We start from the raw sequence: 13,565 nt of genomic DNA, 5'->3' as shown, positions 1-13,565 counted from the left end.
TAAAATGAGGACAACATCTCTCTTGTCTACTTTGTGGAGCTGTTATAAGGATTAAAGGAGATAACACATGGAAAATGCTGAGGTGATTTCTAGAGGCTCGTCAGGGCTCACTAGACATTAGCTGTTACTGTTTTCCTCACCCTGAGCCATACCTCCCCTCCTGGAACATTGTCAGGCGCATGTGGGACAAGAGGGCCAGCCGGCTGGTCAGCAGCTAGTGATGGGCAACATCACCATCTGCTTGTGAGCCTGCGGTGTTGAGTGCCCGGAGGGCAGGAAGCACCCTCCAGCAGGGCCAGCAAACCAGTAGCCAAAAGCCTGAAGCTGAGCGTGCATGGCACGAGGCAGGCTGCTAACCCCGAATGGCCTTTCGGTGGCGGCCACGCGCATAAATAGCACTGTGGTCAGCTGGGGAGGTTTCTGGGTGCAGAGAGGGAGAAGGGGGCCCGCTGGGGCTTCTCACAGCTCTGGCCTCTGCTCTGTGCTGGAGGAGCACAGGGTCCCGGGTGGGGACCAGGCCCTGCTACCGGCTCCCGCAGCCCACATCCGGGCGTGCCAAACCGCAGCCACCTTCGGGCTGCAGGCTGCTGCTTGGCAGCGGGGGAGGGAGGCTGTCGAGCAGTGCCCCTCCCTCTCCCCTCCCCACTCCCCTGGCCTGGGGCTCAGCCCCGCTTCCTCTCAGCAGCAGCTTGTGGAAATCTGGGTCCCGCCCCACAGCCTCCAAGCTCCCATCCGTCGCCCACACCTGCCTTTGAAGGCTTCTGCTTCTGTCCTCTGTTTTCTGAACTGACCACCTCATCGAAGACCAATCAGTCACTCTCTGCCATCCTTGGTGTTTTTCTCCAATAGAAGTGAGTCAGAGGACCATTTCCTCCCCCTTGTCTCTCTCTCTCTTTTTTTATTTATTCCCTAACACCCTCTCGAAAGACAGCGGGAGCTAATGCCCCCTCTGGCTGTGAAAACAGGTAGCACTTGCTTGAGGGATCATAGCAGGGCAACTGAGGCAGAGGACATGAGGAAACAAGGCAGCCTCTGAGGGCATCCCAGAAGAGGGACAGCAACTCTCTCAGCCCAAATACACTTTATTTCTTTTCTCTCTCAGCTGACAGGGAGCCTAGCGTATTCATGAGGGGCCTGCAGGGAAGACCTGGGGTAGGAAGTAAGGGGCTGGCTCTGGGCCAGGGTCTGCGAATGGGGCAGGAGCCCTGCCAGAGTTACCCAGTCCATCCCCACAAAGGGGTGCCAAAGAGAGATCTGGAAAAATAGAGAGGTAGACGGAATAGTTAGGGACAGGGGCCATGTTCTGCCCAGGGAAGGTGGAAGGGAAGGAGCAGGGACATCTCCCGCAGGGTAGGAAGGAACAGGTGATGGTGGGGGTGAATGACAGAAATAAGTACTGGGACCAGAGGGCAGTCTGGGTGCGAGTGCGTGATATCTCACAGGATAATGAGGCAGAGTTAGTCTAGGACTGTGTGTCAGCACAGGAGGGAGGAGGGAGGAAGCTGGGGACAAGGGTGCATGGTGTGAGTTCTCCAGAAGGCAGAGGAACAATTCTCTTCTGGGGTCCAGAAATTACCCAGGGCACAGGGAGTAGCAGGCCCTGGAGAAGCCAGACCTGGGCCTGGAGGAAGCTGTGTCCTCAGGAGCCGTCAGACGCCTCTCTGATTCAGGCCAGAATACAGGTCCTGCTGGCCTTTCCGGATGGGCTGGGGTGGAACAGAGAGGTTGTGGTCAGCAGGGTGGGAGGAAATAGTTCCCAAGAACGGAGGACCCCCTGGAGATCTAGCTTTAGAGTCCCAGAAAGGACCTGGCACTAGGAGTCAGGAGGCAGGCTCGAATTCTAACCTGAGCCCCCACTGAGGCCAGATATGAACCTGTCACTTTCTGGGAGCCTCAACCTTCCCATCTCAAAAATGGGAATCTCAAGACTCCATCAAATGCCCCAGGGCATTTGTCAGGATGAAATGAAGTCACTTATAAGAAAGTGGCTATCACACTCTCAGTCAATATCTGGGAGTTTGTTCAGGTATGAAAGTCTGATATGTAACAACTGGTAGGGCACACACACACACCATCCCACCAAGACAATCCTGGAGGTTCCCTGCCATGCCAGGCATTAACTCTTTAGTTGTCAAATTGAGAGGCAGTCTAGTGGGGGAGAGGCTGTGATGTCTGGCTGTGTGTGTGTTGGGAGAGGGGGGCAGGAAGCTGGGGGCTATTTACCAATGAAGAACTTTAATATTTTTACAACCCGTGTGTCTGCACCAGTGCATGGAGTCGGGGGGACCTCGGTCCTGAATTGACCATGTTAGAGTGTGTGGATATGGTATTCCCCACACTGTATCCCCGCTAGTGGATAAGCCCCAGAAAGAAGGTGTCACCCCCCCTCCCCAACATGCCTTGGGTGTAGAAGCCACGCAGCCTTGGAAACTGCCCTGCTCTGCTTGGAAGGAGGCAGATGCAGGCACAGGGTAGCTTGTCTGGGAGCCCTGAGCGAGGGGCTTCCAAGTGTCCGGCCGGCCAGGTAGACTGTCCCACTGGTCCCCTTCTCCCCTAGAAAGATCCCCTCACCCTCTCTATCCCTTGGTACCTCATAGTCCGGATTGGGAACAGGTGGTGGCTTCTCCTTGTTTTGTCCTGCAGAGGATGGAGGGGAAATGATTAGTTCCCACAAGGGAACACCCATTTGGTGGCCACAAGATCCTGATTTGGGCGGGACGGCAACACCCTTTGTTCTCTCCTCTAGGCCTCTCTTTCTCCATCCTGACCATTCCATCTCCTGTTTCCTTTAATCCCATCTCTAACCACTTCCATAGTCTTTTTATCATTTTATGACTTTCCTCAGCTCAAAGTCCTTCCATGTGTCCCTTTTCTATGGGTAAGGGAAGGGAACAGGCAGAAACTAAGATCCCAGAGTCTCTCTCCCCATAGACTGGGTGGGGGGGAGGTGTTGGAATTGGGGAGGAATTGGAATCTGTTTACTCCAGAACACCCGCAGCCATCCTGTTAATGTACTTCTTGTATCTCTCTAGGGCAGGATAGAGAGAAGAAATCTGAGATGTGATCTGCTTTGTCCAGAGGTTGGCCACACAGGAAATGTTCTATAGGAGCTGTCTTGAGCTGGCTGTGGACTCGCCACCCATCCTGGCCCAGGCTGGACATCCCCTTTGGCAAGATTCTCTTCCAGTTTAACTCTTACCCCTAGTCCTGCCGCCAGCACCTTTTGCTCTCATCACGGCTGTGGCATTGGCCTTTCTATTCTTGCTGCAGTGATAGACCAGCAGCAGTGTGCCCAGAGTGAAGCAGATGTCAGCGACGATGATTGCAACCACCGCCATCAGATCCACCTCTATGCAGTTCTTACACACTGCAGGGGACAGAGATATGGGGGAGAGGACGAGAAATCATCGAGGAAAGAAGACACAAGGACGGTAGAGACCAGCAAGGAACAAATAAAGGCGATTCTCCCTTTACTACTCACATGCTTGCCACGGCCAGAGCCGCACCTTTCAATGTTTGGAGCACCAAGCAAAGAATGAAGGTTATGGGGAGAGGCTCTGGAGTCAGACAGTCCTGGGTTCGAGTCCCAGCTCCTTCAGGCACTAGCTGTGAGAAGTGTTTACAACTCACAAAGCTTCTGTTTCCCCTTGTATAAAATGGGAATAAAATAGGGGTGCCTGGGTGCTTAAGTGTCTGCCTTCAGCTCAGGTCATGATCCCAGGGTCCTGGCATAGAGCCTGCTTCCCCCTCTCCCTGCCCTGTGCTCATGCTCCCTCGCTCTCAAATAAGTAAGTAAGTAAGTAAATAAATAAATAAATAAAATCTTTAAAAAAAAAATGGGAATCAAATAGTACTTAAATCATGATTGTTGAGAGGATTACATGAAAAAAATCTCTGGCACGTGTTTGGTAAAGTGCTTGAAATTAATGTTGGCTATCATTATTATGCCTTAGTTTAGGATACTGTCATAGCAGCTTTGCAAATCCTTCTGCAGAACTGATCTCTGAATAAAGCCAGATAAAACCATATTGACGTGCCATAATTCTGGGTTCAATATAATGCGAATGACACAATCCTGTCTCTTGGAAAGTTGTTATTTTAGATCGAGTGTGGTCTGGGCTTTCCCAGACGACTCCATATAGGTGTTTAATCCATATTTCAGAAAACACTGATGCTGTGAGGCCCCCGAGAGTCTCAGGATTGAGTATAAGAAAAGCACAAAGATGCCAGGGGACTGTGAGGTACGGTAGGGGAAATGATTGAGAATACCCTCTTGAAATGGCCCTTTCTAGGGTGTCCCATGGTGTTTGCTCTGGGGACGTATATTACCTCTTGCTTTTAGGTAGAGAGAGTTCTTCTTCGATTTGTCTGAAAAGCAGGTATAAGAACCACTGTCCTCCACTTCTGAAAATGTAGGCATAGTGTACTGTGTTTCAATAGCTCCTTCTATTGTTTTACCATTTTTTTCCCATTTTGTAGATTTGGGATCAACCTCCTCAGGGCATGTCAGCACTACCATAGTTCCAGAGATGGAGACTTTATAACCTGGGAAATGGGAGAGAAGAAAAGAGAAATTGGAGAGAGAAACTAGTAAAATTTTGGCAAAGGCAGATTAGGAACAGAAGAACCAACCAGACGCAGAAGGTCATCTGTCATCCAGGTCTGAGATAGTCTTGTCAAAGGGATCTCTACTGGCTAGGACATATGAAAGAGGGGATCTGAAGGAGAAGGGGAACCAGAGAACCTTTGGAAGGTGAATTCAGAGTTTAGGCATGGACATGGGGGCTTGGGAAGGGGAGGAGGGAAGTAAAGGAAAGCCTAGAAAAGTCCGTTTGAGAATATTTCCCAAATAGGAATTAGAAGGACCTCAGTTCTTGGGGATAATCTCTCCCAACCAATTCTTTCTCCTTCATCCACTCAACGGCATCCTCAGGGCCTACATGAAAGACAGAGAAACTTAGGGGTGCCTGGGTGGCTCAGTGAGTTAAAGCCTCTGCCTTCGGCTCAGGTCATGATCCCAGGGTCCTGGGATCAAGCCCTGCATCGGGCTCTCTGCTCCGTGGAGAGCCTGCTTCCTCCTCTCTCTCTGTCTGCTTCTCTGCCTACTTGTGATCTCTCTCTGTCAAATAAATAAATAAAATGTTAAAAAAAAAAAAAAGACAGAGAAACTTAGATTTCTCTGGAGGTGAACCTGTTGATTCACCTGAACGTGAGAAAAGGAAAGCACTGTAAGAAAATAACCTTGGCTTAAGTTTAAATTGTAGATAAAAATTTTCAAGTGGGACTAGACATTATCCCCGAGGACCTCCCAAGAAGGCCCATCCTTTAGGGAGCCCCAAGCCTTGAAGGTGAGGTATGCTCGTTGAGGCTGTTGAGTTTCATCACGTCAAAAGTGCACCAGCATGTGCCCCTTGATCCCAATCCGCTGAAGCTCAGAAAGTCTTAGAAGCCTGAAGCTGAAAAATTCTAGAAGTCTTCAAGCTCAGCCTCTTACATGAGAAAGAACTATATTCTGGGTAGACATGAAAGGGTCTTCTCAGAGATAAAGACCTTCACTCATCTTTGCAAGATCTTTGAGCCACTGATTCTTGGCCTTACCTATTTTTCACCATTCGGAAATTCTCTCTAATAATCAACAGAATCCCTCATAGTGGAGATCAAACACCACTTTTCTTTTACTGCCCTTGAATTAGGTAAAGGACCGTACTCATTTGAAGGGAATGGCTCTTCCAATAAAAACTGGCTTTACGTTGAACCATCTCCTATGTATAATCAACTCTGGATTATTTTTGTTAGAGGGAGGCACTTTTTTTTTTTTAAGATTTTATTTATTTATTTGACAGACAGAGATCACAAGTAGGCAGAGAGGCAGGCAGAGAGAGAGGAAGGGAAGCAGGTTCCCTGCTGAGCAGAGAGCCCGACGCGGGGCTCGATCCCAGGACCCTGGGATCATGACCCGAGCCGAAAGCAGAGGCTCTAACCCACTGAGCCACCCAGGCGCCCCGAGGGAGGCACTTTTGGTGTGGACAACTGAAATCTGCTAATATAATTTAGGGACCCAGGCACATTCCCCAGAGCAGGCACTGTTGTCCTGGGAGGTGCGGCTGGGGTACATCCTTGTTTTCTGGAAGACTTGTGTCCAGGACACAGGGTGGCACTAGGTTATGCTCAGGCCTGGATGTGGCAGCTGGAAGACAGGAGAGGTGGTGATGCTCAGAGACAGCCCTTTCCCCGTTGTGAGCTTTTCACTACAGAATGCTGTTGCGAACAGAGCACTGGACTGCATCCGAAGCCCTGTGTTTGAATCCCAGATCTGCCTTAGGCTGTGTTTCTGAGGACAAGTCATTGAATTTCTCTGAGCCTCAGTTTATTCATCTTGGAAATGGAGATGAAACACCCACCTCACAGGATATTTGCAAGTATGAGATGGATTATGCTGGCAAAAATGAATGGTACATAGCAGATGCTTAAAGAAAAATGTCAGTTACTTTCTTCCTTTCCTTCTTGGAGTCCTGCTATGATGGAGAACAGAACTGAGTTCTGACCCAGTTGCTCAGGCCCCTTTCTGGCTGAGATCACACGGAATGGTAAACAAGTCATTCTCCAGATTTATCTATCTGCTAATAATTGGGAGTTGAGTATAACGACATAGGTAGTTGATATTATTTTGACTTAGAAATAATTTTCAATACTGCTATTTCTTGGTGATGTTAAAGAAGCCAGAAATAATAAATAAAACCATTTAAAAGTAAATAGACGGGGTGCTTGGGTGGCTCAGTGTGTTAAAGCCTCTGCCTTTGGTTCAGGTCATGATCCCAGGGTCCTGGGATTGAGTCCCGCATTGGGCTCTCTGCTCAGCGGGGAGCCTGCTTCCTCCTCTCTCTCTCTGCCTGCCTCTCTGCCTACTTGTGATCTCTGTCTGTCAAATGAATAAATAAAATCTTTTTTAAAAAAAAAGTAAATAGACATTTCACTCTGCTTGGTGTGTTTGTTTGAAAAAGAAATGCAAAGAATGCAAAGAAAATTGCTCAGGAGTTTTATCAGCACAGAATTTGGTAGCGAAGCTTAGACATACATATTCAGACGAGGGCCTGGATGTCTGTGCCTAGAAGTAGTTCGAAAGCTCACAAAGACTTGATACACATCCAGAGACAGAGATTTATGATGGTTAAGAAAATGAACTTCAGGAGCACCTGGGTGGCTCAGTGGGTTAAAGCCTCTGCCTTTGGTTCAGGTCATGATCCCAGGGTCCTGGGATCAAGGCCCGCATTGGGCTCTCTGCTCAGCGGAAAGCCTGCTTCCCCCTCTCTCTTTCTGCCTGCCTCTCTGCCTACTTGTGATCTCTCTCTCTCTGTGTCAAATAAATAAATAAAATCTAAAAAAAAAAAAAAAAAGAAAATGAACTTCAGTATCAACTAAATCTGCATTTATATTTATCTCGGTGTTTGGACTATTTATTTTCTAAATCTTGGTTTCCTTGTCTGTAATATAGGGACATTAGGAGAATTAAATGAGAAATTTCAGGTAAAATATTCAGGGCAATAAATACCTAGAATATGCATGCTTAATAAACTCTACTGCTTATTACCTAGTCGGTATGCTTCCCATATAATAATAACGAAAATTTACCCATTGCTTCTATATGTCAGATCATGTTCTAAGTGAATCACTTACTCCATCCTTAACACAACCTTACAAGCTAGGTGTCATTATCATTTCCATTTTATACACAGTGATGTTATAGCACAGAAGAATGAAGTAAGTTATTCAGATACTCAACAAATAAGAAGTTGATCCAGGATTCAAGTACGGCTGTCTAGCTTCTTAACCTTACACTACACAGCCTTAGCTCCTCTGCCTAAAATATCCTTCCTTCTAAAATACAAGTTTATCCTTTATTATTATTATTATTTAGAGAGAGATAGAGAGAGAGAGTGCATGTGAGCGGGGAGGGACCCTGATATAAGCCTCGATCTCATGACCCTGGAGTCATGGCCCAAGCTGAAATCAAGAGTCAGACACTCGGGGCGCCTGGGTGGCTCAGTGGGTTGAGCCTCTGCCTTCGGCTCAGGTCATGATCTCAGGGTCCTGGGATCAAGCCCCACATCGTGCTCTCTGCTCGGCGGGGAGCCTGCTTCCCCTCTCTCTCTCTGCCTGGCTCTCTGCTTACTTGTGATCTCTGTCTGTCAAATAAATAAATAAAATCTTAAAAAAAAAAAAAAAAGAGAGACACTTAACTGACTGAGCCACTCCAGCATCCCAAAGCTTATCCTTTAACACTCAGCTCAAGAATCACCTCTGGGGAGGCTTCCCCAGCCCTCCTCCGTAGAGCTGTCCACTGCTATTTTTATAGCTTGTTTTACCCATGTCACAGCACGCAACACACTGTGTTATTGGTTATTTGTCTCTCGCACAAGACCATCAGCTTCTTGAAGAAAGGGAATTAGTGATCACTTACTCATTCAAAAAATGTTTGCTGGGCACCTACTATGTGCCAGGCCCTGGGCCAGGTAAATAAGACACCATCTGTGCCTTCAATGAACTCGTGATTTGCATGAAAATTCAGTGGTGGCTCCCACCACACCCACATATGTTTTCTTCCCTGAAAGCATGCTCAGGGATCCATGATAGAGACAGACATAGGCACATTTCATACAGATCCTACCGATAGACAATTGTATTTTTCCTCTGGTAGTTCTGGTTCTCAGTGTTTATTACTATGATTGCCCTCCATACCATTTTGTTCCACACTTGAAAAGGGATGGTGTAGAGTGAAAATCTTCTTACCAGAAGGTTCCTCCATATCTGAAAAGGAAATGATAAGCCACTATTAGCTACACTTATGTCAGCTCCTGAGACCAGACCCTGCTCCCTTGGGTTAGGACCTTCTGAAACTAATGCAACACTGTGTGTCAACTCTATTCTAATAAAAATAGAGAAAGAAAAAGAAAAAAGGCTGCATTGTGGCACTGGATCAGCCTGTCAGCAATGTTTATGACAGCTGAAATGATTATGGACAAGTTTATATTAACTTTCAAACTCTCTTACAGTATTAAAATGTGATTTTCTGGGGATCCTGGCTGGCTTGGTTGATAGAATGTGGGACTCTTGATCTTGGGGTTGTAAGTTTGAGCCCCACATTGGGTGTGGAGGTTTCTTTAAAAAAAATCTTGGGGTGCCTCTGTGGCTCAGTGGGTTAAGCCTCTGCCTTCGGCTCGGGTCGTGATCTCAGGGTCCTGCGATCGAGCCCCGCATCGGGTTCTCTGCTCAGGCAGGGAGCCTGCTTCCTCCTCTTTCTCTGCCTGCTTCTCTGCCTACTTGTGATCTCTGTCTGTCAAATAAATAAATAAAATCTTAAGAAAAAAAATCCTAAAAAATTAAAAAAATAAAATGTAATTTTCTAAATTAACAAAAAAGAGGAAAACAATGGATATCCAAATTCCTTCCAGTTGTATAGGAAAAGCCATTTGGGGCCCCTACACCCTACCTTAAACAACTAATGGCAATTTACAAAAATGGATCCTAAGTAGTAAGTTTGCAATATCAATGATTACATCATACACCTTAAACTTACATTGAGTTATATGTCAATTATATCTCAATAAACCCGGGGAAACAAGAAGATACGTACTGCATGTAAATCAATGATGAAGAAAAATCAATTCTAACTGGCAGAAGCATGCAGAAGAGATTAGTTACCCTTAAGCACACGAGTGTTCTACCCTTAAGCATGCAGAAGAGATTAGTTACCTTAATAAGGTAACATTAAAGCATGCTGCAGGATAAAAAAGGAAAAAAAAAAGGATTCTAAAAACATTGCCAGTGGGGCAGTGTCCCAGTGTGTAGACGGGCCCGGTGGCCGCCTTTAAACACAAAACTGGGTCACTCAGCTCAGAGGAGCTGATTGAACAGAAAGGCTTCCAATGTTGGGACACTCCTGCCTCTACCTCTCTGATCGGGAAGTCTGTCCAGACCAGGCACACTCACACTCGTGTGCACACACGAGTGTACATGCACACACATCCAGAGCATTTGGACAAGTGACTCTAAAAGGTGCACCTAGATGATGCCCCAGAGGCTTAGTTCCCACATCCCCACACATACGTTCATACCCTCTACAAAAGCCCACATCAAATACGAAATGTAAGCAAAAAGAACTTTTGGCACATTCAACTCAACAGTCTCGATTTTTTCCTTTTGAATGGGTAAGACTTGTATTTCCTGTGATCTCCATTGCTTATCCTCTTCTGGGCTGGAACTAACTCTAGACTGATCAGGAAAAGGCAAAAGAGAACGTGGTAGAAACTCTTTTTATGGGTGTCTGGGCAAGCTCTGTGTGTGTGTGTGTGTGTGTGTGTGTGGGTGGGTGGTCTTAGAGAAAGTTCCGTTCATAAAAACAAAGAATGCCAGGTTGATTTCATAACAAGGAAAGAAAGCATATCTTACCTTCTTCCTGTCCCCAAGAGCCAACTAGAAAATTAAAAAAAAAAAAAAAAAGGAGTTAGTAAATGTGGGCCCCTGAAATTCCAAGCAGAGAAAGTGATGTGGTCTGGTCTCACCATTTCTGAACAGCGAGAGCCTTTCCCAACCATCCCCTGATCATACTCATTCCTGTACCCCAGGTAAGTGACCCGTACTGGGGTTCCCAATCAGCTGGGACGAAACAAAACAAAGCATCTAGCATTAAACATGAACACTTAATATTTGACACACAGGAGTTAGAAAAAGTTAAGGCTACTTTTTGAGCCACTGGAGAAACAGCAAAAGAATTTTGCAGCCAAGCCTCCATTTTGAAAATCAGACTGTGGAAGAAAACAAGCTCTCAGTTAGGCACACACATTGAGATTCTCACTCTGTCTCAGGCTCCAGCTGGCCTGATTGTTCAGTTTTTCCATTTGTTTTCTGCTTGACTCAGAGACGAAGATATTTGACATTCCCCTTACTCATCAAGTAGAGCCTGTGTGTGGAAAAGCCTGGGCTCCTCACTCAGCAATACCTTGGATTCATTGTGATGACCAGTTTCCCTGATGTTGCCTCGAAGTTTTCCGTATACCTGGACCTCCCTTTTATCAACAGCCTCTACATGGAGTGAGACCCCTCTACCCGCCCAGCGCCCATCCATTTCCAGAGCAGAGGGGGCACATCTCATGATGCCAGATCTTGAGGGGTGCTTGGGACTTTGATATGTGGTCTTTGTCTCTCCACCTTCCTCACCCACTCTGCCCTGGGAAAGCATAGTTGATGTTATAAGCCTCTAAGAAAATGCCTGACCACTCCTTGCAGGGGTCACATCCTGCCCCTTGACAACCTCAGAATGTTTTCCTTGGACCAGTCGCAGACAGAGAATCCCGAGAGCTTGTTAGCAATGCGATTTGTAAGCCCCATCATTCCAGTCCTGCTGAGGTAGAAGCCGCAGGATGCTGGGAGATGTGTGTGAGGCTTCCCTCCTGAGAGACGCCACAGCCAGGCAGGAAGTGGAGACATCGGTGCCCTGGCTCTGAGAGAGGAACAACAGCGATAGGAGGGTTGCCTTGCCTAAGCTGCTGAAATAAAACCATCCCGAGCCATTTTATACCATGTTAGCCACGTGTAGACAGACGGTGCTCCCCAGGTCAGCTTTTGCTCTTACTAGCTGTGTGGCTTTAAACAAGTTATTTACTATCTTTGTGTGTCAGTTTCTTTGTCTGTGAAGTAAGGGATGGAACGTTTACCTTCCAAGATGGAGGTAAGAATTCAATTAGTTGACAAATGCAAAGAATTTTTTTCTTTATACAGTCTCTGGCACTTAATAAACGGCAACTTTTTTAAAAAAACTCATCTCCTGGGGTGCCTGGGTGGCTCAGTGGGTTAGGGCCTCTGCCTTCGGCTCAGGTCATGGTCTCAGGGTCCTGGGATCGAGCCCCGCATTGGGCTCTCTGCCTGCTTGTGATCTCTCTCTGTCAAATAAATAAATAAAATCTTAAAAAAAAATCTTATCTCCTTTGGGATGTGGAATTGCTTTTGGTTATTTATCAACTTATACTCTCTCTTGCTTCAAAAGGACTAACTAAATTAATTGAAAGCTCTTAGTCATCAGAAAGGGACTGAGGGTTACGAGGTGTGTATAGTCTCAGGGATCAACCCCTGCACGGTTCGAGTCCAACGATCTGCTCTCCTTACAAGGAGGGGTGGAGATTAGCTCTTCTAATCTCTTTTGTGTTAGTTCTTAAAGCCTGGGTTGATGAACGAACTTGTTCTTGGACGCAGAGAGACTTCTCTGATTTCAAAAGCTATGATCCCAAATGTTTTACTTTGCTCCCTGAAGACCCTCTCGTGCATCTTTCTCATTAGCCTGCAGTCTTAGATGCCAGAGCCCTAACGTCGCACAAAACATTCCTTACATCTTCTGGTAAATGAGCCTCTGTGGGACCACTGGGCAGCATCAAGGTTGGCTGTGAGCCTTCCCACAGTCTGGAAAAATATCACCCTTTCTCCTTTCATCCTACTTACCTAATAAGAGACAGAGTCCCAGAATTCTCCAGAGGCTCCCCGGCTGCATCCTTCTCTCACTGGACGGACCCTTGCTCTACTTAAGATGGCGGAGGCCGGCGGCTTATTACTTCTGAAAAAGAAACCAGAGGACTTTCCCAAAACCCCTGCTGAAGGTGAGGACCCTGAGGTCATTGTTCCCAAAGCCGGGATGAAAAAGGGGACCCGTTAGAGGGAGACTCACCATTTTCCGAAGCAGGCATCTAAGGCTGGGAGGGGAGGCGAGGTTCTGAACCCCACACAGGAAGTGTGGAGGGGCCTCTGGGCCTGTAGGGTTCTACGTCACTTGGAAACGTTCGAGGCAGAGGCAGCCACCTGGGTTGGCTGGGGAGCGATGGGCCCCATATCTTCCCATAGCACAAGCGATGGGGCTGTGACAAAACCTGGAGGGAGGATGAGAAATACCGGCAATTTCTCTGTGCGGGGCCTGGTACGGTGATAATGCCATGGCTGGGACTCCCTTCGCCAATATCCCGCCCCCCAAATAAATTGTGACAAGGAGGGGGAGCACTTAATATTTGCTTTTTTTTTTCTTTTTTATTTATTCATTTGAGAGACAGAGAGACAGACACAGAATGCACAAGCAGGGGAGGGACAGAGGGAGAAGCAGACTCCCCACTGGCCAGGGACCCTGGACACGGGACTCAGTTCCAGGACCCTGAGGTCATGACCTGAGCCCAACGCAGACTCTCAACCATCTGAGCCACCCAGACACCGGATATTTGTTTGTTTGTTTGTTTAAAGATTTTATTTTATTTATTTTTAAAGATTTTATTTATTTATTTGAGAGAGTGAAAGGGTGTGAGAAGGCAAGCATGAGCAGGGGAGAGATGCAAAGGGAGAGGGAGAAACAGACTCTCCGCTGAGCAGGGAGCCCACCTCTGGGCTCTAAACCAGGACGCCAGATCCAGACCTGAGCCAAAGGCAGATGCTTAACTGACTGAGCCACCCACGTGCCCCTACAGATCTTATTTTTAAGTAGTCTCCACACACAACGTGGGGCTCGAACATACAGCCCTGATACCAAGATTTGCCTG

The 13,565-nt window shown here is 47.1% G+C and overlaps 1 protein-coding gene across 1 annotated transcript; it reads right to left on the bottom strand.

Annotated features, from left to right (window-relative positions):
- Window positions 1-1,066: 1,066 nt before the first annotated feature.
- Window positions 1,067-12,823, bottom strand: CD3E (CD3e molecule). The gene is made up of 7 exons (XM_032868620.1): window positions 12,713-12,823; window positions 12,490-12,601; window positions 10,447-10,470; window positions 4,330-4,545; window positions 3,200-3,367; window positions 2,591-2,637; window positions 1,067-1,706 (listed from the first exon to the last, which is right to left on the bottom strand). Exons 2-7 carry the CDS (start codon window positions 12,536-12,538, stop codon window positions 1,650-1,652), a joined length of 561 nt encoding a protein of 186 aa, XP_032724511.1. The 5' UTR covers window positions 12,539-12,601; window positions 12,713-12,823; the 3' UTR covers window positions 1,067-1,649.
- Between the last annotated feature and the right edge of the window lie 742 nt (window positions 12,824-13,565).

Source organism: Lontra canadensis, unplaced genomic scaffold (genome assembly GCF_010015895.1).
Source record: "Lontra canadensis isolate GAN:19392208 unplaced genomic scaffold, GSC_riverotter_1.0 scaffold36, whole genome shotgun sequence".
Lineage (NCBI taxonomy): Eukaryota > Metazoa > Chordata > Mammalia > Carnivora > Mustelidae > Lontra > Lontra canadensis.
Note: the sequence above shows the minus strand (reverse complement) of the source record. Positions and strands in the feature narration are given on the sequence as shown.

What these genes read in the sequence shown, in the direction of transcription:
- CD3E (XM_032868620.1), bottom strand. Translation starts at nt 12,538, where the DNA reads ATGCAGCCGGGGAGCCTCTGGAGAATTCTGGGACTCTGTCTCTTATTA. An exon ending in GGGACTCTGTCTCTTATTAG is followed by an intron (nt 10,471 to 12,489) that starts GTAAGTAGGATG and finishes TTAATTTTCTAG; the next exon opens with TTGGCTCTTGGGGACAGGAA. An exon ending in CTCTTGGGGACAGGAAGAAG is followed by an intron (nt 4,546 to 10,446) that starts GTAAGATATGCT and finishes CCCATTTCCCAG; the next exon opens with GTTATAAAGTCTCCATCTCT.